The 22,115-nt window shown below is 41.0% G+C and overlaps 1 protein-coding gene across 5 annotated transcripts in view; it reads left to right on the forward strand.

Moving 5' to 3' along the window:
- cabin1 (calcineurin binding protein 1) overlaps positions 1-22,115 on the forward strand; it is a 39,192-nt gene that overhangs the window by 14,142 nt on the left and 2,935 nt on the right. For 3 of the 5 annotated variants that reach the window (XM_023278834.3, XM_055011763.1, XM_023278835.3), the window contains exons 28-36: positions 215-280; positions 1,003-1,182; positions 1,334-1,719; positions 2,955-3,068; positions 9,942-10,105; positions 10,185-10,281; positions 10,384-11,067; positions 13,241-13,315; positions 16,965-17,223. In XM_023278834.3, the coding sequence (XP_023134602.2) occupies positions 215-280; positions 1,003-1,182; positions 1,334-1,719; positions 2,955-3,068; positions 9,942-10,105; positions 10,185-10,281; positions 10,384-11,067; positions 13,241-13,315; positions 16,965-17,223 (2,025 nt within the window). The remainder of the gene's footprint in view (positions 1-214; positions 281-1,002; positions 1,183-1,333; positions 1,720-2,954; positions 3,069-9,941; positions 10,106-10,184; positions 10,282-10,383; positions 11,068-13,240; positions 13,316-16,964; positions 17,224-22,115) is intronic. The other 2 variants (XM_055011762.1, XM_055011764.1) reach the window with 1 other exon arrangement.

The raw sequence follows: 22,115 nt of genomic DNA on the forward strand, positions 1-22,115 counted from the left end.
GCAAATTTTGTGTGGTCTTACATAAAGAAATGTGTGTCTGAATCAGGCTCTGCATTTTCAAGGGGAGTGGCGTTAAATCTGTACTCAGTTGTCAAGAAACTGAAATGGTTGATTTTTTTTTTTTTTTAAAGACTATTGCAGATATTTTCTATCAATTTAGAGGTGCAATTTTGCTTGATTATATTTTAAAACCAGCTCCCCGTATCTTCAACAGCCTCACCAGAGTTTGACCATGATTACTGCCTGCCCAGGTCTTCACTATGGCTGGCTTCCCTGAATGGTACTGCTCTACAAACCCACCAAACTCTATAAGAGGCTATATTTTAAATCCAAAATGAAGTGCACTGAAATACACAGTTGTCAGTTTACACAAATTTTACAGTACCATAGTAACTTTGCTGTTGACTCATGACTGTAAATCTTTTGAAAAGCCTCGTGTGCATTATTGTCTGAAATAGCAAAAGCTTGTTGCCCTCTTGATTCTTATTTAGAGTTTCCTGCCAAGCGTTTTTTTTGCTGAGGCTGCAGGACATGGCAATTAAAAGGAATGCTGGCATTTTGTGTTTGGACCACTTACAAAAGCAGTCCATCTCTCCTTTATAGCAATGTGTCATTAGTGATGCACTAATAAGGATTTGTGACTCATTACTTATTTTTGTTTCATAATAATATACACTTTTTTTCCACACATTACAACAGGGAATCTTTGGCATTTTTAAACAAGTCACTAACTACCAATTCAAAAAAAAGGCCTGCACAGCATGCTGTTACAGTGTGCAATTAGAAATCCTGAATAATTGGCAAAAAAAAGAAGTTTGCACAGTACAGTAATTTCATTTTATTCAGTATTTGAAATTACAGTATAATTACATTTTCATAAACTTTTTGGACAGAAAAAAGTTATCAGTTTATTTTTCCATGACACCCCAAATTATGAATTTGTCTATCTCTGTCTGTGTCCATGCACCTGGCAGTGTAACCTATGTTGTTTTGTTTTGGCAGAACGCAGTCAGGACAGTGAGGTGGTGTTGCTTTCTGACTCCAACTCCACCCAGGATGCCTTCACAGATCCCACCAGTTCACAAGACAGCAGCCACAAGCCTGCCTCGGGGAAAGCCAGTTCTTCATCCTCAGAAAGTACAACCCCTGTGAAGGATGGGCAACCCACATCTGAAGACACAGGTATTCAGGATTGAAATGATGGATCTTTTGTGGCTTTTATGACTGTGGTCAGATGGGGTGTCTTGTTGATGTGCTCCATTTTAAAGATTCACACCTAGCATGCAAAATGCTGGAGCAAATCCTAAAAATTTCAATTTGAATCTTTCTTTAGTGCCACACGGAGAGCATACTGGCATCCAGACGGAAGAGAAAGTGATCCAGGAAGTAGTCGAGGTGGTGGTGATAATCCCTGACGCTTCAGCCACCAAGGTCTCTGCAGACCCCAGTCCTGTGCCTGTCCCAGCCACCCCTCCGAAGTCAGCCACATCCCAGCAGGCCACTCCTCAGACCCCAGCCAGCGAGGGCAAGAAGAAGCCAGAGCCCCCTGCCGAGGTGATCGAAGTGCCTAAAGCCCTGCCTGCAGAACGTGCTGATCAGAGACGAATGCTGGTGGAAATGTGTGTCCGTGCTCTCTTTCTCTGCCTCGGCCGCTTTCCTCAGCACTACAAGAGTCTCTACCGCCTGGCCTTCTTCTATACCAACAGCAAGACCCATCAGGTCAGTCTGCCCCTATTAACTGATGGCACTAGTCTGTTCTCATTGTATTTCAAAGGTCAAGTCATCCATTAAAGCCAATTCATACACCTATAATCAGTGACCTCTGCCATTAATGGTGACATTTACAGAAAATGAGTCTTACCAGGAATTCCTACAATTTTCTCTAAAGGCACTTTGGGCCTTTAACATCGATTATTGTAGTGACAAGTGTATTAGGGCTGTGATGACCGTTTCAGATTTTTTTTTCTTGGGTGTTCTTGTGTGCCTTTGAGCTCTGCAGTGATACACTACTTACTGAAACAGCCTGTGTTGGCTATAAGGCTCTGTGGGCAGAGGTGTGTGTGGGTGGTAGCACAGTGCTCTCTCAGCCAGTTTGGCACAGGGAGATTGCGTTGAGCTTTACTGTGATGGCAACCTTCTGTCAGCACTTGGGTTTTAATACAGTCATTGCGCATATTCAGTATGGGTAAATTGGGTATGGAAAGGACTTTGATGTTTTATAATATACTCATTTGACCTCAGTCCTGTATGTTCAGCACCATGGTTTAATGGTTCCCAGCTGAAGTGTCCACATAATTGTCTTTATTGTATTAGTGGACACAAGCACTAAAATGAATTCAATAAAGATAATTTCCTTGGGGCTCAATTAGATGTGGAATAACTTTTGATTGGGGACTTTACAGTTGGTGTAAGTGGCTAGGAAATTGTTAGTAAATACCCCTCAGTTTTTGCCTGCACCAGAGTTTTCAACAGCATTGATGAAAAACATGTCCACTGGCAGTGACTTGATGGCAGTCACTTGATGTGATGCTGTTGACACTGGTTGCTTGGGAGCCCTCACAACCTGACACATCCAGTCTTAAAAGCCTCTGTGCTCCTTTTTTTTTCTCGAGAAACTGTTCCACTCACAGTGACTGGCCATTTTTATCCTCACTCTCAATGTGGAAGGAGAGAGAGCCTGTGATTTTATGCTATAGGCCAGTAGGATTGTGAAAGATAACATGAAGTGGCGTTAGCTTGCTATCTGTTCAAACAGGGCGCTGGTATAGACACTGATTTGTGAGTCATCGTGTTATGAAACGAGGGCTGCATTTTCCTGATTGCAAATGAGCATTTTTTTCCTTTCTCGTTCAGAATACTGTTGTGTGCATGTGTGCACGCATGTGTGTATAACAAAACGTACATACAAATGTATGTGGGTTTTTTTTCATTTATTTATTTATTTTCCAACACAGAACCTACAATGGGCCAGAGATGTGTTGCTAGGAAGCAGTGTCCCATGGCAACAGCTGAAGCACATGCCAGCACAAGGACTTTTCTGTGAAAGAAACAAGACAAACCTGTTCAATGTAAGTCACAGTTCACCATGCATGCAGGCTTTTCTTCTGTTTTCAAATGTCATTATGTCACCTCATATTGCTTAATACATATTGATGACGCATGTCATCCCTTCATTTATCACCATTACAACATGGTGACACTTAAAATAGTTGAAATCTCATCAACTTTTTAACAAAAATATATACAAACAAGTTGTTTTACTTGACCGACTGTTGTTGATGTTTCTTAAAGTGACTTTAAAGGCCATTATTGTTCAAAGAATGGGCTTGATGATGAAAATTCAGGGGTGAATGCATAAATGTGGTATAAATTGTGAATTGTAATCTTATTGACTGCATTATTATTAGCAGTATTTCAAATGATTCTGAAGTACAGTTGTAATTGCAGTCTAAGTTTAATCTCAGATCTGTAGAACAACATAACTGGTAGTACCTGTATTTCTGAAAATACACACGGCCTGTTTGTTTCCCTTCAGAAAATATTTTAATATTGACTTCAAAAGGCAGACTGATGCTGGGACATGTCTGTAGTTATGGTCACCTAGTATGACATATGCAGTAGCTATCACAAAGACTAGGTTCCGAATATAAATGTTGACTGATATATTTGTTAAATGGTCCACACTACTATACACTACTAAACAGTGGCAGAGCTTCCGTGCAAGGTGCTCACCTACCACTGGGAGACTCTTGGGGTGCAGTATCTTGTACAGTGACACTTTTGTCAGTTTATGTAATGTCAAAAAAATATACAAAATACCTGCTTTACTTTAACGCAGATGCACCAATAATACATGAATGTCTGTCGCCCCTTTACTATGAAAGTAAACGTGGCACAAAGCTGCATGGCAACAACTAATGCAGACTCCCAAAGGAAGAACTTCTGAGGCACTGAAGCATGTCCTGACATTGATGACTAATGATTTGAGAGTGATTGGCGTACCGCAATTAGGTTTACCCTTTTCACACGTTATTCAGATGACAAAAATAAGCCCATATATGGATCACTAGATTCAAGTGCTACTATAATTGGAATCACACAGTAGGAGATTGTTGAATTGTCTCCCTCTCTGAATTACGAGGCCTCTGTTGGATTCCAGTGAAGGCGATTACTGTCTGAATCCGTCGTCTGTTCTGTGTGTCACTTTATTTACCTCCTTTCACTTGAGGCAGATATTATGTCTTTTCATTGTGTGCAGAAATTGAATTACTTTTTGATTTGTTCCTTGTGAGATTTGTCAAAACCTGAATGTTCTCACGCTTGTTACAGAACATGTAAGGTGAGAATGTCACATTGAGTCAGCACCTTATATCATTCAGTTGTCAGTCATGTTATGGCAGTGCACATTATTTAGGACATAGGTGATTCTGTGGGCTGTCGATGCAAGTGCTGACTCCGGAATGTTTCTAGTAACAGACTGTAGAAGTGATGTGGGCCAGGTTTGAGCTGGTGGAGAGCTCCGCAGCACTCTGGCTCCCACTAGGTTCTCACAGAGCCCCTTCTGGAGGCAAACCTGCCACACTGGCTCACCAACTGTTGGAGCTTTACTGTTCAGCTTGAACCAAGCCCTCTGTCTCTACCATAGGACAATGTAAACCGTTCTAAATATGAACCTGATTGCCTTGGGTCTACGCGTTCAAGGCAGTTATTACATTTTCTGGAACTGTCCATATTCCCTTATTTGAACCGTTCATATTGCTAGCTTTATGAGAGCCTTTTTAAGTTTTTTGTTTCAGATGTAGATGGCTCGGAAAGCATTGTTTAGCACAGTTTTTTCCAGTTTGAAGTGAATTTGAATCAGGACCCTTCATGTCAGCTTCTTTAACCTGTACCTTTAGGCAAGTCAGTCTCAGCTGACAGCCAACAGCTGGATGTGAGTTTGACTAATCGCTGACTGTCAGTGTTTCATATTCATCTTGTATGTGTTCAAGTGATCTCTTCAATGACAGAATGATCACAAAAGAGCATGAGAGCTGCCACTGACACACAGCGTTGATCGCATCAAGCATGAGGGACGATATATGACACCTAGGTGACAAAGAGACTTGACTCTCAGCTGAGTATGCACCTCATTGAGCCTGTTTGTGAGTACTAAGTTCCCTAATGTAGGTCATGATGCCCTACTTTTCCTTTTGCTTTGGTGGGGGTTACATTAACTGGGCCCTGCATAAAGTAACCTACATACTGCTGTAAAGAAATGATCCAGATGAGGTTGTGTGAGTTCTAGGAGGACCAGTTCACTTTTACACCAATAATAAAGTTATTATAGTTATGTACTTCATAATGAATTAAAATGCGGATCATGCACAATAGATTAAGTGATGGTTATTATTTTCAGAGCCACAGATGTTCGGCACATTATTAATATTGCATTTTGCCAAGGCTCTGTACAGTCTACAGTATAGTGATACATCATTGATACTCGGATATCTGTATTACCATACTTGATGCTGTGATACTGAGGCAGAAGTGTTTCCTCCTTTGACTATGTTCATCTGGGCTCTGAACTGTACGACAGACATTTAAATGATGTCATGTATGTTTTGTAATCCAGCGTACATGTTAAGAAGGCTCAGACTCTCACTGCTCTGCTTGCTACTTTCTTTCAGCTGCCTGTAACAAAGCAAAAAATAGTTCAATATGTGTCATCTTTTTGAAAAATTTAGGGATATATTTTCATCTGTAACTATGTGTGTAACATGGACCTTGAAAACTGCTGGAAAATGCAGCATCACCTTGTGTTGTGGTAATGTCATCATTACATTCGAGTTATTTTAGTGGAATAATTGTAATACGGTTCCCGGTCCTTGTAACAGAATATCAAGGCTGAATCTAATGACACTAGGTATAATGATGCTGTTTTACCAGGGCCTCTAGCAGCTGAAGACTGTTGAGTAGTCGTGAGGAGTCCCTGTGTGTTCGCTCAGGCTGTGTTACCTCCTCCTCCCTCTCTGACACACCACCACACACATCTTGCTTACATATTCTTCCACCCACTCGCACGTTCACTCTCTGCGAAGCTCCAAAGAAAATGGATGTCCTTGTTGCTACATTTCAGGCAAATGTGATTCCACTCTGGTCTTGTTACTCATCAGAGTACATTGTGAACTTAGACTGTCTTTTTCGAATGAGCAGTCATGTTTGGTTGAACTGCCTGCATGTAACTTTTCTTACAGGTTGGCCTCATTGTCTTGTTATACTAGGTTAGCATAGTCTTCTGGGGAACAGTTACACTTGCATTACTTGCCTTGGTTTGATGTATGACTCAAACATTTGTGTGTTCAGCTGTGCAGTGTGCTGTAGGTGGAGCCTCACTCAGGAGAACCTTGTTTTTTCTTCGAGGAGGAGTATTGGTCCAATGAATACATTTTGTAGAAGTTGATATGTGGATTTGCTTGTTGGGTTTAACTGTGGCTGCCAGTACGTTTTCCGTTCCCTTCTTCTACTTTGCATCTGGTTGAGCTTCAAAATTTTCAGCAGTTTTTTTCCTCACAGTCAACAGGAAGCAGGAAAAACAAGGTGTGTTTGTTTAGTATGTTTTTGGTGGCCAGCTGGAGAGACACGAGCAGAGTTGAAAGAGAGGAGAAGAAGGAGGTGAGGCTCTTGACAGTGCTGCTGGCTGACTGAGGAAATGTGTGTATGCAATACAATCTTTCAGGCTGCACTGTTCTTCACCCTGTGTTTTCTATGGCAAATGCAGGCTTCCCTTATACAAGCCTTGGATCTTTTAACTTATGTTTTGTGAATCTTTTTCACTATTGGTCTGTCATGGTCCTGATACATCGCATCATACTAATGAGGTAGCACCGAATTCATTTTTCAGCCAGTTTATGTTCTCTTGGTCTTTTCCTGTTGCTCCGTCTTCAGGGTGATCACACTCTACCCCTCCCCCTGGCTCTTTTTCACTCTACTCATCTCCTCTCTCTGATGCACTCGTTCTGTTTCCTCATTACTCTCTCTCACTCCTCTGTTTGTGTGTGTATTGTGTGGGTGTGCACTAATGGGCGGGAGTTTCTCCACTGGCATCCGATTGGCTGGCAAAGGCCTGCGAGGATTGGCTGGACGCTGTGTATAGTGAGAAAGAAATGAGGAGAGGAGGGGGGAAGAACTCAAGCAAGCTGGGGTCAGGGGAGAGCAGAGATGGAGTGCGTGGGTGTTTTTGTTTTGAGATGGCAGGGTTTGAAATCAGGAGAGGAACGAGTCAGCTTGTCTGTCAGTGGCATACTGAGCTTATAGGCCCTGACTCCAGCGCTGTTTCTCCTCTTGCCAAGGCAGCTGCCATTCTCTTTTTCTATTCCCGTTCTGCCATGTGCAGCTGTGCTTCCCTCTTCTCCTCTCCTGCAGCTCTCGCTGCCCTAGCACCCAAATGCAGCACACCCCTTGCTCTCTGAGCGTGAGCCTCTTTCAGGGTGGAGGTGCTGCCAGGGCTGCTGGTGCTGCTACCGCCAGCAGGAAACTGTCCAAAAGAATACTAGCACAGGCACCGTGGAGTAGCTTTCTTTGGTGATGGTGAGTGGATTTCTCTAGTTCTTTTGGACTTTTATGAAATCAAGCGCTAATTCATGTTTGTAAGAACCGTACTTAGAGTGGGGTCTATTTTAGTCTGTGGTACTCCTGTAGAAACAGATCTGTAAAGCAAATATCTTGAAGTACTCCTCCAGAGAGTCTAGTTTTGTTAGATTTCTGCTTGTAGGAACGCTAAAGTAGAGAAGAATGTACGAAGATGTAAACAGCACCAGCCACCTGCCAAATGCTAATAACACAAGTAAGTAATCAGATATGGTGAAATTGTAGTTACCAGTAAGATGCAGTAGTGAGTTTTAATGTGTCTTGTAGCAACCAGCAGTTTGTGCAACTTTCCTGTTGTTTCCTGTTTCCTGTCATTGATGGCATGTTAAGACATGAGTAGATGAAGTAGGTATGACAACACATTGAGGATTTTCATCCAAACATTGTTCAGCAGCAGCCAACATTTTGTTTTGGTTTTCACACAGGGATTCCCCTGTTGTTCAGCCTCTTCACCTTTTTCTGTTGCTGTTTGTAATACTGGAATAAGTAGCTTTATGAACTTGCATGTCACCTGTGTAATCGTCCTCCTTATCCTCTACAAGTAATCCAAGAAGCTCTTTTGATTGTAAAAAATAGTTTGAAGATGATCAGATTCCTTTGCACCAAAGAATACTCATTGTATTTTCCTTTTATCAACCTTCGTTTTCTTTGCATCTCAATGTCTGGTTTTCGCTTGATGTGTTGGCCACAACTGTGCCAAAGCTTCAGATATCAAGCAGTGGTCATATTTTCTGTCACAAAAAAAGGGGGGGAGATGCTTAAAATTATTGCAGTTAAAGTCTTACAAATCTGCTTTAGCTGTTGTGCTACAGCATAATCTGTGTAAAGCCATGGCTCTGCTTCCCTAAACAGATTTACTGTGGTTGGATGGTTCTCTGATGAAGAACAACTCTCCTCCATTAGAGATGTTTTTCTAAGTGAGCAGACCCCACCCCCTCATCATACTTGTCCTGCTCCTGCTGGAGGCTTTTCGTAATCTGTGCATTGAAAGGTTAAAACCTTCCCAAGCCCTTTCTGATTGCATCATATAATAATAAATCTTCTCATTTCCACCCAAGCTTCGGAGCCCTATTCTTGTTCAGTTTTTTTTTTTTTTTTTTTTTGTCGACGATTGGATCTGAATTGGGTTCATTCCTTTGATTTGAATCACATCCTTATTATCACAACTGAAATCAGTCACAAGGGCAATCTAAACACCTGTTTATGACTAGACATTTAGCAAACTATACGAATTAATATAGAAATTGCATATTTGGTTTAGAGGAAGGAAAGCTTTAAAACAAAACATGTTTTTTTAGATGAGTTTCTAGTTTCCTTTTTACATGAACAATGACACTCTCAGTTAGGAGGTTCTAACTCCATCCTTCGGAATGTGCTTTGTTTTGATAGGTTTATTTTGCCTGCTTTGTTCCTCTCCAGTGGCACTGAAAATGTCATCTGACAATCTTGAGCTATCGGTTAGGAGGAGCACCACCCTCAGTGTGCCTCCAGCAGCTGATAGAGCCATCTCATTTGTTTTGTTCCACCCTGATATGGTCATCTTTGTTTAGTCTCGCACACGTTTTCTGAGTCCATGGCTGTACTCCGTGCCGTGTGCTTTATGACTGTGTGCTGCCTAGGCCACCATCTGCGCTCACATCAGTAGCTTCAGAGTGCAGAACCTCGCTTCGGTTTACCTGCTGAGAGGACATGTGCTCACTGAAAAGGTGGACTCCACCATCAAAAAAACACCTCATCACGCTTTCTGCAAAGGAGGGCAGTGTTTGTTGGCAGCTAGTCTGCAGGTCTGTTACATGGTTTGGACAGAACTGAACACTAATGAGGCTGCCTATCATGTGTACCCAGAGAGAAAGCTCCCCCTCCTTCCCACCTCCTACATGGCCAGCTCGTCCTGCAGCCCTTCCATCTCCTCATTAGGGTTTTCTTCTTTGAATGCCATGTGTTTCACTCAGATTAATTCCTCTACTTTCTTTCCTTTCAGTTTTTCCATGTCTCCTTGTTAATTGTTTCCGTGTGTCATAGACTCCACAGGCATGTGAAAACCTAGAGTAGCAGCAGAGAGCAGTCAGAAAAACACAAACTTTCAGAATGTCACAAATTAGCCTGTTGCAATCTTGACCAGTTACATGTAGGTACCTCCTCCTTTTTTTTGAATGATGTCCTGTAGCTGAACCATATCTACTACTGTTACTGCTGGTAATATTGATAATAGGATTGATAGTAATAATAGCAACAGTAGGATTAATAATGTTTGGAGCAGAATAAATTGAAAGTCATGTTTCTCCTGTTTTTGTTTGTCCTTGTCCCTCCAGGGCATCTGGCGTATTCCAGTAGATGAGATTGATCGCCCAGGAAGTTTTGCATCTCATATGAACCGATCCATTGTCCTCTTACTGGAGGTGCTGTCTCAGCTTAAGGATCACGATACTCTGCTGAAAGTGTCTTTCATGCTTCAGAGAACCCCTGATCAGGGAAAGTAAGGACTGACTGTATGATGCTACTCTTATCGTTATGTATTATGTATTTGTTTCGTAACGTCTCACCTCTTCTTGAAGGAAGTATTTGCGGGATGTTGACCGCCAGGTTTTGGCCAAGAGAGCATTTTTCCTAACTGTAAAAGTCCTGGAGGACAATCTGAACAGTCTCACAGGGGTAAGGAGGCACAAACCAACACTAGCAGCTGATAGCCACTCAGTGTTTTACATGTCTGGCATGCGCTCACTGCGTGCTTTGACAGGTTCTGTTCTCTTTCAGGTGTCTGAGCAGCTTCACAAAGCTCCTGCGACCTCCATGGGGGAGATGACCACAACGGACACATCCAACAGGCCCAGTTCAGAGGACAGCAAACATGGAGTGCCTAAGAAGCCTGGGCTCACAGAGGGAGCCTGTGCTGCTGACACAGGGCCCAGGGAAGCCTCTCAGGCACAACTCACCCCACCACTACCATCCACAGATAAAGTGATTAAGGTTCAGGAGAGCTGCCCTGGAAAGGTGGAGACTACTGGGAATGAGGGGCACAAATCAGGGCCAGAGGAACCAATGGAACTGGACTCTGCCCACTGGAGGAAGCCCTCTAATACAACAGATTCTCAGGGCAACCAAACAGAGGCTGAGACCTCCCTGATTGGTATGGAGCCCCAGCAGAAGGTCACAGACAGCAGCCGGACACCAGAGCTTTCTCTAGAGGAGCTAAGTATCAGTTCCAGACAGCAGCAGCTTCAAGCCTCAGCACCCAAGGTCACCGTGGCAGCAAGCGGCACTGATCAGGGCTTACTACGAAAGCCAAACAGGAAGAGGAAGCTTCTAGAGGATGTGGAGTCTGGAAAAACCCTACTGCTTGATGCGTACAGAGTGTGGCAGCAGGGACAGAAAGTCATGACCTATGACCTAGGACGCATTGAGAAGATCATGTCAGAGACTTACATGCTCATTAAACAGGTAAACCTTTTCAAGATACACCATGCCAGATACCTCTAATGTGCACACACAGATAACTTTATACACACTGCTATGATTTTTTTTTCCTTCATTTTGCTAAGTCACGCATGCTTGATAAAAGCCCTCCTAAAATATTTGGGCTTGGGAAACCCCTCTGCTAACTGAATTAGTTACACAACACCCTGTGTAGAATAGGGACTTTCCCTCTTTCAGTTTTCAAGCACAGCGACGAGTTCAGCTCAATGTGTGGTTTTGTTTTTACTCTCAGAAAGCCAAATTTAACTTCTGTGACTGGTCTTTTTGGTGTTACTCCTGAAACAGAGTGCTTCCTCTAAATGTAGCCTTGCTGGTTATTTTTAAGATGAACTGGGCTTTTTTTCATATTCCATCACAAGCAGGTGAGGAGCCGTAGTGGATCAATCATTTTAGCTTTATTGTTTTTGATTAAACTCATCAAATTCATCAGTGCGTTCCTGCAATTTAAAAATAAAACTGAGATTGCACTTTGATTCAAGGACTGAAATGTTTTCTAGCATCTGAGTCGACCAGATTGTTTTCCCAAACAAAAACTATTGGCAGTAGATCTAGTGGAAATGTGTGGCACAGTAGAGTCATCACAGAGACAAATGCTTTTAATTTAAAGTATATTAAAAGTTAACATGTCAGTCTGCTAAGTAGTATATATTACCGGTTTTAGTCATTCATGTGAGCCTGTAATTATAATAGAAGCATGCATAGAGCTGCTGCATGTGAAAGTAAAAAAAAGATTGTAGATGCGAGTTAAGAAGTTAGCATGGCTGGCTTCAGCAGTTCGTTTGTTTTTTAGATACTTGGGGTGCAGCTATGATTTTTTTCCTGTGCTCTTTAAGACAGCCAAGGGAAGTTTTCTTGGAAACACCCATATGAGAAAGTAGCCAGAACCAGCCACAACATGTTTCCTGTCACCAAACGAGTTATGCAATTAATATGCCTGGACATTTTTTCAACAGCATTCTGTGATTGTTCACCTGCTTGCACAAACTGCAGATGCAGATGTTCTGTGGTTTTATGGTCTGCTGCAGCGCACAGCTGCTCATATTCTCGTTCATGTTGTCAGTGCTGTTGCATATTGCAGACATTTTTCCTTTTTTTCATCTCACTCCTCAGGTGCTAAAACAAAGACCCACTAAATAATTTCCTGCCATCAAAGTATTTGACAAATGAAGAATAAATGCTGATCAGTGTTACCCATAAAGAGGCTCTGCTGCCCATCATCATGTGAGCAGCTCTCTACATCTCACAAGCCAGAACATTGCTTCAGGATGAGTGTTATCAAAGACCGCCTGTTAATGACAATGTAGCAGTTCCTCTGTATCTGGAAAGACATGTCCGTCCTCCAGACCCTCTTTAAAGTTTTTCCATCTCCAGCCTGTTAGCAGATAAACTTGTATTATGGAATATTGACATCACACAGTGCCAAACGGTGATTTTAAATCCAAAATATGAATGGCTTTATTTATAGAAATTTCCCTCAATCTAATAGTAAACATCTCATGATTCTGATAAGTCCTCACTGGCAAATGTGTGTGTTGTTTCACAAGCAACGTTTGCAGGAAGCTCGACATGAAAGCAGAGGGCTGTCCTCTGTGATGTGCTGAAGCTTGACTCAGTCTGTTTAACAATTGGTATCATTTGAAAACTCGAATGAGGATGCTGTAAAATCCCTCCCTTTGGGGGTCCCTGAACCGCTGCAAACAGGCTGCTGCAGGGAACATGGCAGTAATCTTGTTCACACAGCTGTTAAGTGTGCAGTGTTGTGCTGTAGCTAAGCTTGCCAACTCCCACACATCCAGCAGCTGAACTGGGCCTTAATATGGGCCTTTCTTTACTTGTGGTAATGATCAGAGTACAGGAGCTCACCAGAAGCCCTGCTGGCCCTGATACAGATTTTGATTTGCTTGTTGTTGGTATGGCATTGGTGCTTAGGGCATAATTAACATGACATGTATTCAGGGCAGGTCACTTCAGAAATATGCTGAATTTGCATTAGTACATTTACTGTCTGGTGTTTCATGAGGTGATTATACTGCCTTGAAAGAAAAACATGACATAGGGTAATTTGAATATGAGAATCTGTAGATGCAGCGTGTTGTTCGGCCCTAATGTCCTTGTTCTGTCTGTTGTCTTGTCCCAGGTTGATGAGGATGTAGCTCTGGACCAAGCTGTGAAGTTCTGCCAGATACAGCTGGCTGCTTCTGCCCAAAGACAGGTACATTTTTGTAACTCAGCATGTTCATCTGCCATCTTTCTGCTCTTCACCTCTACAGTTTATCTTCCCAGTGCATCATAGCTAACGCCGTCGAGTTACTTTATCTGAACTACACATTCATCTACTTCACACTGCTTATTTGTTCCATCTTAGTCCAAGTTTGTGCCAAATACTTACTCCCTCATGTAATGCGGTTGACCGTGTAAAGTAAAACATTGATGATGTAAGGCATTATTCAAAACAAATTCGTGACAACAGGATGTGGGCAGGATTTTAGTGACTTTATTTAGCATTTAAAGATAAAAAAATATGCCTCCATGAAATTATTTATATTGATTACTCATAGTTTCTAATAAGCTGCAACCATCTGGGCTTTAATCCAACATTCTCCTTAGCGTTTATTAAAGTCTTGTGCTTTACCCGCCAAGCTAACATCATCTTTATGTGTTGTTCTGGTGTACTATACCCCCCAAAAGCAAATTTAAGGATTTGTATTCAGTGTTTTATGTGGAGGTAAACAAGCAGCATCTGTAGTAAAATGTGCTAAACTCATGACTAACTTGGTAATTCCCAGACTTCAACTCTTTCCTGCTCCAGCCTGCCAGTACTAAATATAGCCCGAAGCGTGGTGTGAATGCTGCCTGTTGTCCCCTCAGCCTCACTCAGTAGTTGCCAAACTTGTCATCGTTTCCAGCTTAGCATTGGTATGCATGCTTCTTATTTGCAACAACAATGTGCATTTTGTTCAAGATAAAGTGACAGAAGTAGCAGATCTGTAAATGTGACACAGAGAAAGGGGTTTAAATATTAAATATAAATGTTAACCAGCTAAATATTAGCAATCTTTCTCCAGAATCACATTTAAATAAATATATGTAATTGTAGTAAATGAAATGGGTTTAACTAATGCTAAAACAACTGTTATCTCAGCTTTGTCTTTAGTCGTCATATTCCTTATCAAATCATTAGTTGCTTTGCCTCATTCTGTATCGGTGTCTCCCCCTTCCACTCATCCCTCCTCCTACCCACACAGTCATCAAGGGTCTGTCTGCCCACATCCTGTTGTCACGGTGATGTTCTCTGAACCTCAGGCTCATGAGAAGTAGTTGTGGGCAAAATAAATGTGTTTTCCTAGTTCAGCGAACATGGTATCTTATTTTCTGCATGATTCTTTTTGTTGTTGCCTTAGTTCATATTGGGTCTTTTCTTTCATTTGTCTAATTTTCACGCAACACTTGACATAGACATAGTGGTGGCACAGAGCTACAAGACATATTTCTGAAATGTGGAAAAGCCTGACTGTTAGTAAAATCTTATTTTACTGGAACGGTGGGCACTTTTGAAATCAGATTTTTTAAAATTTAACTGTGTAAGCCTTCATGTTATCTTACTGTTTGCTCTTGGATGTTACCATATGTTTTAAATGAACTAATTTCAGACTAAATTATATTTATATTTTTCATCAATGCGAGGTCTGAAAAACAAAAATATATTGCAGTAGTTTGGGTTGCAGCGTACTGACCTCAAATATATCAAAATCAAAAATTACTTCAATTTGACTACTTGTTTTCTTTTCATCCTGATCATTTGTTGTTGAAAACTAATAGTTAAATTGTCACATCACTTTCAGATTCCAAGTGTTATTGCTATTGTAATTGTGAGGCATACATGGCATGTGGTCTTGCTGAGTTGTTTGCTCTTATGATAATTAGCCTGCATGTAATGTTTTAGTGTTCTTGTGTGCCTAAGATGTGGGTGAGATAGGGTGTTTCTACATAAAAGCTCATTCTGTAGTCTTATGTAACTGCTGTTAATGTGTAATTACTGTACCACCAGCTCATTTTGTGGTTTGCATTTGCTTCCACTTGTATGTAGCTCAGATCTCAGCTTGAAGACATGAAATATTCTTGCCTGCTTCTTACAGATTCACACATTTCCCTCAAGCCCCCACAAGTGCAGAGAGATCTGCCCCCATAGTGCTGAGCTGGAGAATCAGCTGTGCTGTGTTCTGCGTATTGTTTGGTGCCCTATCAGGAGGAATGTGTATATCTTACCATCACACAAGGAGTGTTTGGTAATCTCATAATCTCTTTCGTCTTTAGCCTCATCTACATTGTGTAGATGGTTTAGCAGCAACCAGCATTCCAGTCTCACATTTTGTATTTCAACAGACATGGAAGAATGTTGAGGTTTTGCTTATCAACAAATACGGGTGTTTGCTTCATAAAGGAGCTTGAGTGTCACTCCCTGTCAGGCAAGCAATTTAATTAAAATGTTTTGTCGGCCAGTCTTTCAATTGTTTGAAAGATGACCAAACCTGCACACAACATCTACGGCTGCTTTAATCTGATTTAAAGCCCAATCTCGATAATTGCAAAGAACCAATTCCCATTGTTGAGCCTATCTGTGGCTAACACTCGTACCACACAGCAACACTCGAGGAACCCACGTACTGGTCGCATGCTATGTGCTGCAGTTATCCCAGGTACAGTGTTTTTGCAATGCGTACAGTCCGGCTGACTTGTTGGCGTCGTTGATGTTTAATTCATGAGATATGAATCATCAAAGCTTGCTGAGGAGCTGCTGCATGTTTGAAGCTGCTGTGCCGCCCCGCTTTGGGCTGAAGGATCTGTTGCTATCTGAAGTTTTGGAAAGCTGCTCTGTTTGTTTGAATTGTCCATGCTCTGCTGTGTGAATCCCATGGGGAGCTTCATCACACGCAGCTGTGATTCAGAGCAAATTTTGACTTCAACTCCCAGCAGACAGCCTGAGAAAAATAGTATGAGAGGTCTGTTATTGCCAAATTATTTTGTGCTAACATGCTGTCAAAGCCTGTTTGTTTTGACAGTATGTGCTGTGGCCCTGAGCGGCGCCTCTAAGGTTTTGAAATCCTGACAAACGGCAGTTTATTTAATTGTCCAATTTACCTCTGACATAGAAATGCTCTGGTGCAAATGTGAAATCACATTTACCTTCTATCATGCCTACATAATCAGTGCAGCACAATTCTGTATGAATGTAAAATAAATTTTTCTTGATCTTGTTAAATCTGGCTCGAGTTCATACACAAGGCCGAGGCTCTTATGTATGAACTTGTTCAGAAAGGCTTGGAAAGACCAGTTTTTATACAACTTTTCGTCCATTTTGAATTGAAAACGAGAGAAGGTGTATTCATTTATTTTAACCATGCGCCTCTGTGTTGCCATGACAGCGGCAGTGGGAGCAGGGCGGCTGTTGTCACAGGTTGTTTGTGCAGCTCTTGTGTTTGTGTAAGTGGTCCTCAAAAGGACACCCAGGAAAGTGGCTCAGACAGATGTAGTGTGTTGTAGAGCTGAGCTCCTCGCCAGCACCCAACACACAGTCCTGCAAGCAAGTACTGTGAACTCCTGAGGGAAGACATCGCAGCTCTGTAGAGGATATCATTACTGCTTATGTGAATGAGCCGAGCCTGAAGTTGCTGATGTATGTTGTTTGAAAAGTGCAGTGGTATCAGCTGTGACTCACTCCAATTCTCCGGCACCAAGTCTCACACCAGGGGAAAAGGATGTACGATTCTCAGAAATCTACCGGAGCAGGGGATAATTAGCGCTGCAGATCGACCCCTGAGGTCAGGGACACCTCCTCATGACTCTTCTTCTGTCTCCAACAGTCTGCAGGCGATGCCCCGACCACGCCTAAATATACCAAGGAGCACCGAGACCTCTTCTTCCCCACCTCCCTGCCAACGCCCGTCCTCCTCAGCCACTCCACCTGCCACCCGCTTTCCACTCCGGACAGCCAATCCAAAGCGGTGTACGAGCCCCTGAGCAAGCTGTCCAGACCTCAAACCTCAGGCTTCCACGATCAGCCACAGCACAGGAGAGCAGCCAGCCACTCTGCTGCAGCCATGGCCTTCCTACCACACACAGGTACAGTGGCTCCTACATGCTTGTTTAGAGACGTTGGAATGAAATGAACACTCGTGTTTATAAATGTTATTACAGTCTCTACGGTTGCAGTGATTTTGGAAACTCAATGCTCTTTTTGTTAAATTTGTACTGCTGCTTAAATAGAGCTTTGCAGTTGAGTTTGTGAGGATCCAAATGTGCTTTAGTCAATGCGACCAGCAGGGGGCGCCTGTGGACTTCCACAGATCTGTTACATAACAGCAGACCCTGGCCTGGTTATATTGTGCCTTTCGGGTTTTGTCAGTCCCCCAACAAGAGTTTTTGAATTCAGTATCCTCCAGATTGTGACTCTCGTTCTGCCTACATGAGCTTCTGGAGGGGTTTGGCATAATCACGGCTGACCTCATACGAATGTTCAATTTATCTCATGTTTAATATCTAAAGATGCAACTACTTAACCCTGTGTTCCGAGCATGAATTCTCCTGATAGTCTAAATGGAAATAAGGAAAATATCTATCAAGCACATGAATAAATATGTGCTTGACAGTGTTCCCTTCTTGATATCTTGCATTTCTATCCTGTTATTAGATTTAATTATTATTTAGTTTGAATTGGCATTTGAGGACAATCCTCTTGTTGAGGTAGCTTTCATTTGATTTTGTGCCAGATAAGTACTCACTAAGTGGAGCTATTCCATCCAGATGGCTCTTCAGTTTTTGCCTGTTTTCAACTAATTCTCATGTTTTTGGTTTTTTTTTACTGCAGTCTCTGAAAACTAATTTTACTTCTTGGATATATGTTGATGTCCTGTACTTAACAACATGGACACATTGGTTCCTTTTGAGATGTAAGACTCAAAGATATGTTATATATAAGGACTCTACTAAAAATCTACCTTAAATCAAGCAGAACCTTTAGTCTTTCCCTGCAAAGATGAGCTGTCCAGATTTTTTTTTCACACATGTCGAATGGTCATGGCTGCTGCCAAATTACTTGGCTCTTACTGTTTTTGAAAATTTGGAGTATATACACATATGAAAGAAGTATTATCATACATACATACATGAATGAAAAATCAGTCAGAGGAGTGTAAACCCAGGACAGGTTGCCAGTCAGTTACAGCACAGACTACTATTCACGCTCACATTCACACCTAAAGGCAGTTTAAAACGTAATACCTGAGTGTGTTTGGTGTGTGGGAGGAAACTACAGCACCCAGAGGAAGCCCACACAGGTGCAGGGGGAGCTTTCACACTAAAAGGTCCAAAACAAAATATAATGAAATAACAATTGTGTTTCACATCACCTCAAGCAATAATGCAAATAAGGGAAAACTTTACTAATGAACAGACAAAAGGTCAATACAGATTCATTGATATTATTGTCTGCTTGTGCCACGTAGGGGTGGCGTGGCAATGTACTGGACTTTACAATAATCATGATATTTATATAGGTAGATACTGATTTCTTGTTATCAATACACACGAGTTCATATTGTAAATATGTGGTTGACAACATAAAAACTTACAGCACTGTTATGGTTGCAGACTCTCTTTACGTCCTTACACTTGGGTGGTGAGTGTAATCCATTCCCCCAAAAAGACAAAACACACTGTAAACATCTAGATTAATTTAGCTAATGGCATTTATTTTTACTCCGCCAAGGAACGCAGCAGAGTTATGTGATGATCAGCGTACGTTTGTCCATCTGTTTGTCTGTCCATTCGCAACATTGCTCAACAACAGAATAACGGATTTGGATGAAATTTTCAGGGAAGGTCAGAAATGACACAAGGACCAAATGGTTAGCTTTTGGCAGTGATGCAGCTTATAGTCTGGATCCACGGATTTGTTCCAGATTTCTGTTTCCTTACGAGATAGCAGCACAACATCACTGTAACTATGACAACAAGTGAACACTACGTCAGCTGCCTGCTGTGATCACATGATTGCTATCCTACTACAAATCCACTGCTATCAGTCGGAAATCATACAGCTGAGCAGCTTTGGTGGAGTACTGCGCCCTCTGAGTGCTTTTCTTGTTTTTCAAATGTTCTACAAATGTTGTAATAATATTGTTATGAATTCTTTTGACACAATAATCTAATATTGTGAAAATCTGCTCTTGTGACAGGTAACAACTTCATATCTTGGTTTTGACTTCGGAACATTCATCATATTTAGATTCTCTCTCCTCGGCAAACAGTGCAGTACAGATAGAATAATTATGTTAAAATCCTATATTAATTCTTTTGGGTTTATTTTTTTACTTGGTTAAATTTCATTTGGACATATTTAACAAAATCTATATAAAGACACTTGTAATAAACTCAGTAATAATCAATAAGCTGTCAGGGATCTCTGTGATTCTCATCTTGTTTGGTCCTTTAATTTAAAAGTAACAGTGCCACTTGACAACCCCAGTCTGTTTTAACACCTATTATGCTGACACACAAGTTCAGCTGGACTCCTGTGACAAGCAGAAACCTGCCAGCTTTATGCCAGCAACGTGATGAAAGACACATTGCACTGATATTGCACTTATTTTTTTCCACCGTTACTCACTGATTACATCAATGAATCCAGTTTAGTGAAAATGTCCGTTGCCAGCAGCTGCTCGTTGTGGGTTTGAGTAGATCTATTACAGTTTCCTGCGTGCTCTCGTACAAACACATTTGCATACACAGACACACTCACACAGGTTAGCTTCTGCAATACTGCACCGATGTGTGTTATGTAATGGTTGCCTAGGCAACACTAGAAGTCTGAAAGAGTATTAGATCATATTTATTTTCATATTGGTGTCTGTCTGAGCTGCAGGCGAAGTTTTTGCCGTCAGTTCTAATGCAATTATTACAAATACTTGTTGAAGAAGCTCGGCTTTGAAGTACTCATCAAATGGAAAATGTCAGTAACTTGTCAGTTATTGTTTGTCAAAAGGATGACCATTTAAAAAAAACAAAAAACTCTGACCTAGAAACAGTCAATTCTTCATTTGTTTTAACTTGTTTCACAGTGAAACTTGCTTAGAAATCCCCATAACTCATTACTATGTGCAGCCTCAAGATCTCATTACAGAAGGAAAACTCATTTCATGAAGAAAGTGAGGAGTTGTGTGAATTATGCTTTATTTAAGACACTAATCTTGGTAATCCTTTTTTTCGTGTTCATCAGCTCTGAGACATACTGGTTTGTTATTGCTATATAAACTAACTTAACTTCAGCAAGCAAAGTTGTTTCCCATAGAGGTTGTTGTTTTCTTTGCCCGATAAAACTAAACAACAGAAACACAACAAATGCAAAATGTGCCGTGAGATGAAGGAAGCATGCAAGACTTGTAGAAGAAATGTCACCTCAATATGCTCTATAAGCACACAAAAAAGTCACGAATCCCCAAAAATAGACAAAGAAAGAATCGAGGTAAAACAGCGGTGTCAAAATCAGTCTAGTTCAGGGGCCACATTCAGACAAATTTGATCTCAAGTGGGCTGGACCAATAAAATCACAGCATAATAACCTACAAATAACCACAACTCCAAATATTTCCTTTGTTTTAGTGCAGAAATGTATGTTTTGAAAATGTTCATATCTAAGAAATTATGTTTATAGAAAACATCATGAACAACCTGAAATTTCTTAAGAAAAATTAATTCAATTTCAACAACATTCAGCCTCAGTTTATCATTTACACATTACAACTTACAGATCACAGAGTTTCTACAAAGGAACACAACATTTAGCCACAGGTATCTGGAACTGAATGATATAGTATTTTACTATATGATGAAAACAACAAAATTCAGACAAAAAACAACAAAAACAAGACAAAATATTACAGTAAGACAAACAACATGAAACAAGACAAAAAAAGGAGACAAAAATTAGCCCAAGTTACAAAGCGACAAAAAAATGGACAAACAACAAAAACAAGACAAAAAATGACAAAACCGAGAAACAAAGCAACAAAAACTTGAGACAAATGACAAAAGTCAGACAAAAAACAACAAAAACAAGACAAAATATTACAAAAATGAGACACAAAATGGCAAAAGAACAATGTAGTACTTTACCTTATGATCAAAACAACTTGTCATGGTCTAGAAATTATTTTAAATTTATAGTTTTACAAATTTAAAATTTGCAGTTAATGTCTTCTCTGTAATTTTTACACTTTACACAGTCGTCCCACGGGCTGGATCGGACCCTCTGGTTGGGCCGGTTTTGGTCCACGGGCCGCATGTTTGACACCCCTGGGATAAAAAAACTTAAAAGCCTCCAAATAGTGAGTGTGTATATATAAATGTGTGTTGTCGTACATGAGAGAGTGCACTATGTACTGAAGCATATTTGTGTTCATTTATGAGAGACAGTGATTCCATAATGTATTTTTATGCACATTTTGAAGAATAAAGTTAATTGAAGAGGCGTTTTTGTGCATACAGCCGGCAGATGGAAACACCGTTCACAAACATTTCCCTCACAAGACTGATCAGCAGTTTCCACTTCTTTCATCGCCTCATCACAGAAACCTGTCAAATACCAGCTAACATGAAAGAATAATTACAACTCTTCTGTTTGAAAACAATTCCTGAAGTCTTCTCTCCATTTTTCTCTTAAGTTTCATTTGTTTTTTTCTTGTTCTTCAGCATTTTTACGCAGCCTGATTTATTCACTCCAAAGCTGTGAATAGAAACAAACCGACTTCACATTTTCTGTTTTTTAGTCTGTGTGTATTTCAAAAGTTTGCTTCCAATTTGCATTTCAGTTACATGGAAACACGGCTATGGTCAGATGTGATCAGTAGAGCTAGTTAGGTTTGATTCATCTGATTGATTTTTAGCCTGTATTTGGAATTGATGACAGAAGTAGCAACTGTTCTATAGCTGAGTAAATGAGAGCTGAATTCTCTTTC

The sequence above is a fragment of the Amphiprion ocellaris genome, chromosome 6 (genome assembly GCF_022539595.1).
Source record: "Amphiprion ocellaris isolate individual 3 ecotype Okinawa chromosome 6, ASM2253959v1, whole genome shotgun sequence".
NCBI lineage: Eukaryota > Metazoa > Chordata > Actinopteri > Pomacentridae > Amphiprion > Amphiprion ocellaris.